Source organism: Micromys minutus (genome assembly GCF_963924665.1).
Source record: "Micromys minutus genome assembly, chromosome: 30".
Classification (NCBI taxonomy): domain Eukaryota; kingdom Metazoa; phylum Chordata; class Mammalia; order Rodentia; family Muridae; genus Micromys; species Micromys minutus.
The window spans coordinates 2,642,062-2,648,929 of record NC_137965.1 but is presented as its reverse complement, the minus strand read 5'-3'; the positions used below and the strand labels follow the sequence as shown (position 1 = coordinate 2,648,929).

General features: G+C 43.6%; 1 protein-coding gene across 1 annotated transcript; it reads right to left on the bottom strand.

Annotated features, from left to right (window-relative positions):
- Positions 1 to 660: 660 nt before the first annotated feature.
- Positions 661 to 1,155, bottom strand: LOC308439721 (phosphatidylinositol N-acetylglucosaminyltransferase subunit P-like). Its single transcript, XM_080941665.1, has one exon. The coding sequence runs from the start codon at positions 1,133 to 1,135 to the stop codon at positions 737 to 739; it is 399 nt and encodes a 132-aa protein (XP_080797791.1). The 5' UTR covers positions 1,136 to 1,155; the 3' UTR covers positions 661 to 736.
- Between the last annotated feature and the right edge of the window lie 5,713 nt (positions 1,156 to 6,868).

Sequence of the window (6,868 nt, the reverse complement as noted above, 5' to 3'; positions counted from 1 at the left end):
TGGGGAGAAGAGAGCTCTGTTTAATCCCCCTTTCCCAGGACTTTCATTTCAGTCCTCACACGCAGAACCCTTCTCTTCTGGACACAGGACACAGAGAGAAGCCCCACGGCTTTGTCGTGGGCTGGTCGGAATGGATCCTTCTTACTGGTTCAGTTGTTTTTCAGTTACATTTCTCCAGCATCACATCCCATCATGCCCCTTGTGAACAAAGTTTTTACAGATGCTGGTCTCACTCATCTGACCCACCTTTTGGAACCTTTATCCGTTAAACCTCCCCATCTCCTTTGGGCTCTCACATCACGTGTAACTTTTCCCAACATTTCTACCTCATTGCCTCTTTCCCTTTTTCCATCTTGGTCTCCTTTCCAGGTTTTTGTTTTGTTCTGCTCTTTGATTTACCCACATCGATACCCATTTTTGTCTCTCTGTGCCACACACAGCAAAAGTGACCCATATATGAGAGATAGCAGGACATTTTTGTCTTCCCGATTTTAGGTCGATTTTCTTTTTCTTCTTCTTTTTTTTTTATAGTATAAGGTGGTATTTTATTTATCGTCAATTAAAAACTCAGTTGAAAATATTTACAGTATCATTTGAACTCAATCCAAGGAATCGATTTTCATGTTTTTACATGTCAGTATTGGGTATTAAAAGGACAGTCAATATAATATGCTCAAAATTATTCAGCCCACAACTGTAAATGTTTGGTTTTAGGATGTTTATACACAACTCAGTTTTAGGTGTTGAGTTCTTTGGCTTCTAGGAAGAACATTTTGTTTACTTCACTAATGGGAACATCTCTTAATGCTGGGATGGCGTCCTCTTGGTAGTTTTTTCTCTGTTGGTTTTTAGCATAGTTGTCTGTGATCGCATGAATGGAGTCAAGTGGAGAGGTACTCATCATGTTGATTCCAAATAAGAGCACATAACTAATCACAACGGAGATAAGGAGGTAGACAGGCAACGCAACCGCCCAGTATTTTTGAGGACAGTAAGTTAAGCCTATAGAGTTTAACCAAGATTCAGGAACGAAAGCCCACACAAGATAAAGTATGAAGCCAAACTGAGAGCTTAGGAAAAGAACAAAGCCATAAATCGCTCTTTCTGGCAATGGCGACGGTGAATTTTCCACCATCTTCCCTGTGTCCTTTAGACAATCTCGGACTCTCTGAGGCCAGGATGGGGCTCGGGCCCAACCAAGGTCCGGAGTCCTGCCCTCTCTCAAAGAGCCTCCTACGTGAGGCTCAAAGCAAACGGAAAGCCCTGGACCTTGAGCCCTTTGAGCACCTAGGTCGATTTTCTTAATATTAAACTTTGCAGATCCCCCCATTTCCTTGCAAATGTCCCAGTTTTGTTTTTGTTTGTTTGTTTGTTTGTTTTTCCTCTGAATACTATTCTGCTGTGTATATTACTACATTTTTATCAGGTGGGTAACTGGAGACAAAGGCCTTCAGAAGCAGCTGTTTGTATTCTCTCCTCCTCTCCAGCTGGAGCAGCAGAGTGAAAGAGGCTGAAAGAGGCTGACCATTTCCTGAAATAATCTACCTAACTATTTCGTGGGGGTGGGGGAGTGAGGTGTTTGTATTTTAATGTTAATTCTACTTCCCCAAGAAGAGCTGCCTAGTCAAATGACTCCAGCTGAACCTTCCCATTTTAATTAGCAAAATAAAGGAAAGCCAGTGACTGGGTGGGGCGAGGGAGGTGAAGAGAAGGGAGGTCTAAGAGGTCAGAGGACAGGTGGTTGTGGAGACCTGGAGTTTCCTAAGGACCAGCTAGGCCCAGGTAGGATTGATTGGCATTAAATAGCTATGAACATTAAGGATTTTATAGGTCTAGTATCTCATATAGAAGGGCAGTTTGTATCTTTGTCTATTTGATGTAATCTTGTTGTGTAGAGGGTTTGTGGATTGAGAGTTGAATATATAAACCTGTATGAAAAGCTATCAGGTTGTAGAGTTGTATTTATGTGGGATTTTGGGGTAGAGAAACACCCTAGGACAGAGGCAGAGAATAGGCGGTAGAAAACCGCCAGGGAAGAGAATTGTGCGGACAGGCTTGGGCTATGAGGGTGGCTCAGGCCGGGCAACCGAGGTGCGTGCGGCTCTGAACTAAAACCGGGCCTGAGGAGTAAGACCTCAGGGCCGATAGAGAGGTAAACTATTTTTATTTTTTAATATTTACTGCAACAGCTGACCATTTCCTGAAATAGTCTATTTAACTTTGGAGGCAAAAATAACCAGACATTTTTTTATGCTTAACAAAATGTCTATTTTTTTTTTCAAATTTCTAAACACTGGATCTGAACCTGTAGGTGGCATTTTGATCCCTTTTATTCATATCCACAACCCTTCCCATTGGCCAGATAAGGAAGAAAAGTGGAGAAACAGTAGGAAGCTGGAAAGGGCCCAGGCTATGAGCAACCAGGAAAGTCGGGTTACTGTGCCAGTCTCACGGGTAATGCTGAGCAAAGGTAACAGACTCTGGAGGAAGCTGATGAGGTCAGGTTTGAACACAGGCATAATCATAGTTATAAAAAATTTTTAAGAAAACCCAGTGGGTAGTCTGAGAAGTCCATAAGGAAGTGGTAAAACCAAGAAGAAAAAATAAAAAGAAACCATTCATGATGAATGCACAATGAAAAAAAAAAGATGAAAATGAGGTAATTATAGCCCAGAGCAGTTATCACATTACTGAGTTATAAGGACGTCTACAGGATTAAGACTCTAAGGGTAGGTAGGAAGGCAGATGGTGATATTAAACCAGTAAGCCCATCAGAAGGAATGTAAAATTTGCATGTGTGACCGATGAGGAAATATGATGGGAAAGAGAATTACCAGCAATCATCTTGAACCGAAGACCTAGCCACATTGTGGGTGTGGTGGACGGAGGGAATTCACACCCAGTATTGATCCTTATTTGCCCAATGCCTGAGTTCTTAAGTATAATAACCTGATAGGGTGTTGGCAAACAACATCCCCAAATTTCGAGGTGGTAACGATTAGTTTGAGGTGTGAATTTTTTGACTCTAGCACCCTTCTGCTTCCCAGTAATACTGCTCTCTTTCTTTGGGCTATAGAACACTTTTCTAAGCGTAGCCGGCATTACCATCTTCATCAGGGCAGCCCTGACTACTTGCAAGGTACACTCGAGATTGGGCCTCCTGACATTCCCACGTGGCAGAAGGAGGTAAGGAGGACCATTGTACCCTCACCTGAGATTCTAGCCACTTCTTTCTGTACATGACTTTCCCCAGGCTGCATGTGTTGGTCTGAGCACTTGGTGGAGAAAGGGGACCCTTTATCCTGCTATGGAGAGGGCAGTCCTGTATGCGAGACTGAGAACTTTTGCTGATCTATCTCTTGGGTCATCACCCACAATATTGTAAATAACCTCTCACACATGCTTTGTGAGTAAGCCCAGCAAGGCATTTATTCATGAAGGACTTTAGTGAAGCCCTTATTTTGGTCCCTTGTTGATGCCCTAGCCCAGGTGAGTAGGCATTTGATACATCCCTTAGGAAAAGTTCATGGAGCAGACTGGGAGACAGAAACTCCCTGGAAAGACATTTAACAGGATTTGGGAATTTTCTACTCATTTCCAGTAAGCCTGGCCTGGCGTGTGTATTTGGAAGGCTGGTGGCTGGCTAGGTGGACTGATAGAGCATGGTCGCAAACAGGAAGAGCGTAGTTCATTTCCTGTGTTCAGGTGATGTTTGACATGGTCCATAAGAACCCAGGTCAGAGACAAAGAGAGAAGAGCTTTAAATAGAATGTACAGAACACGGGTTTCCTCCATGTGGAAAAATCACCATCATTTAGGATGGAGAGAGATATTCATTCCTCCATCCCAGTCCACCTCCCCCCAGTACTGCTCGAGAGGGTGTGCAGACAAATGCTTTAGGTTCTCTGCATTCTTGTGTCAGACATAATCAGTTCTATAGAGCATTGGCAACAGGTAACTCGGACTGGTGTTGGCAATTAGCGTTATGAGTTTCCCTGGAAATTGAAGTCATACAAAGGTGCAAAGGTTTATATATATATATTAATATATAATCACAATACCTCCTATTTATTGTGTTCCCATCTGTAGTCAGCTAAGTATCAGGAAAAAAATTCAGAAAAGACATTGAGATGGGAAAAGAAAATTACTGTGGAACACTCTTGTGGGCTATCTCTGCGTTCTGTTTGCCTTTGAACTATTTTAAAACTCTGCAAGTTGTGAAGCACTGGTAGGAATGAATCTCCCAGATTAAGTGCAGTAGAGACCAGACAACTGTGACATGCCTGAGACCCAATCATCCACCAAGAACGCATGGGCAGGAGCTCCACTCTCTCCTTTGCAACAGCCCCTCCTCAACCACAGATGCTACACTTTGTAGCTGTGGAAGGCTTTGGAGGTAGAAATCATCACAGAGGCAGAGGACCCCCCCACACAGGGACAATAGCTAAAATGGTAGCTTGTTTACTGTTAAGACAACCTCTAGCACAGAGGTTTGTTACCTTGTGAGTTTGAATAGTATAATGTTTTAAATGTGTGTTTTTCTTCCAAATTAGGTGACCACTTCAAATGAGCAGGAGAATGTCTGTTACTTTATTTGGGGATTTTGTTTGTTTGTAAAACCCGTGTATTGTGCTATAGGGACAACCTGCATTTAAAATTTATTCCCAGGATATTTGCTTAATAATAAGTTTAGAACCTTTGCCATGAATGACCATTAGCTTACTTCTGTAGACCTTGGTTTTTATTTTCTTCTTATTCAAACAAGCAAGCAAGCAAAAATGAAAAGAAAAAAAACCATTTTTATTGTTTTAGTTTTTTTTTTTCAAACTTTTTCTATTACTTTCTAATACTAAAAATGAGACATACACATGAGAGAGGGGGGAGAGGGAGAGGGGGAAGGAGAGGGGAAAAGAGAGAAAGGGAGATTCTGAAAAGTCTACTTTGAGAAGACAGTGCTCTCAAAAAGTCTGAACTTCCATGAAGTTTGAGTGATTGGGATAATTACAGATTTAATATATAATCTCACTGGGGAGGCGCTAAGCCGTCAGAACAGGAGATGTTCCCTTTGTCTTTGAGAGACTAGCAGCTTGCCTCCCTCGAGTTTTTGAAGATGCTAGGTCCGATGATCTTTCACTACCTGATCAACAGCAGGGACTGCCCACACAAATTCTTACAGAAGTTCAGTGAAAACTGATGGCCATTATATAATTCAAACTGCAAATTATTATTTTTTTAACTGCAGCTTCCTTGCTATTGACCTAGTAATGGTTTCCTAGCAAGTACATGACAATATAAAATAAGCCTATACACGCGCGCACACACACACACACACACTTAGTCACCCTGGAATTAAGTAGCTGGCTTGTTCTTCATGTGGAATATATGTGCTGGACTGACTCTCATAGGAAGTCATCAGGAGCTGATGAGCCTGACCATTAATGGTAAAGAAAGATCTTGATGAGCCTGACCATTAATGGTAAAGAAAGCACTAGAAGCTCCTCTGTAGCTTATGGGGCACCAGATCCCATTCTGCAAAATAAACGTTAAGTTCTGTCTTCCTTTAACAGACCTGGAGTCATCTGTGAGCCTCTGCCTCCGTATCAGAACTTCGATTCTGAAATGCCACTTTTATCTGTCATCGCAGCCATTCCTAAGGCTCTCTGGTGAGCCAAGCACTGAGAATATAAAAGTGGGAGGAGGGTGTCTCTGCGTGCCAGAAGGATGTGCTCTTGTTAGACAATAGCTTCCTCTCTTTGAATTTGCGTCATTGCCTTTGGCAGTTCCTGGACCTCAAAGCTCCGCTCCGCTCTGCCAGATGAATCTTATGAGAAGCAGACCGAATTGTGTTGAACTCTGACCTGTAGAACTTGTGTGGTAGAGTGAAGAGAAACTTGATTTAGATGCCCCTCTCCCGCCAGAGACTCTAAAACGTACCGTCTATTTGGTGGCACTAAGCTTGATAAAAGCCACCATGACCACTTCCTAGAGCCACGTGATTCACATCGTGGAACCATGTGACTACTGGGATACGGTGCTGACGATGCTGATTCATCCGTCTCTGCCTTTTGGTCGATCTGAGTTGTGGACTAAGAGTGGACCTGTTCCCCTCCTGTCCAAATTCAGGGTCGGAATCTCTGATTGTTAGTAAGATGTTATTTGTGGGTATCTGGAGCCTTTGGGGGGAAGTTAGGGCAGGAGACAGAGCCTTCTTCAATGGAATGAATGACCTATGAGAAAAACCAACCAGATGCTTTATAGATGTTGCTGTCCCTCACAAAGAAAAGCGTATGTCAGGAAAAGATGATGTTTCAGCACCAGTGTTAGAAAAAAAGAAGAGAGTGGGGAGGGGGGAATATGCTCCATGGAGGTGCGGAGAGTCCTGGGGGTCTCTGGGGAATCCATGTTGGGAATTCCTTCCCCCTGAGAGACCAGCCACACAACACACAGTACAGAATAGAGTTTATTCATGGGGAGGGGAGTTAAGAAGAGAGGAGTAGAAGAGAAGAGCACGGGCAGGGGATGGGGAGAAGAGGGACAAGGGGGGAGCAAGAGAGAGAGGAGGGAGCAATCACCCCCCCCCCTTATAGTGTCAGGTAGCTGGGGTGGAGCATACCTGGCTGTTGCCAGGTAACTGTGGGGTGGGGTTTACAGAATCCCAACGGAGTTGCCTCCTTTCTGCTGCCTTCAAGAGCCAGAGGCAGCAGACACTTCCTTGTCTGAGCGGAAGGGAAAGGGTCTGGCTGTAGAGACTCTGACCTTCCAAAATTATTGCAGGACTCACTGCTACATTGACACTGTGTCCTAAACCACAGAGGTCTTGGCACGCTGTCCCTGACAAACGCCTAACCAAAAGTAAAGAGCCCCTGAG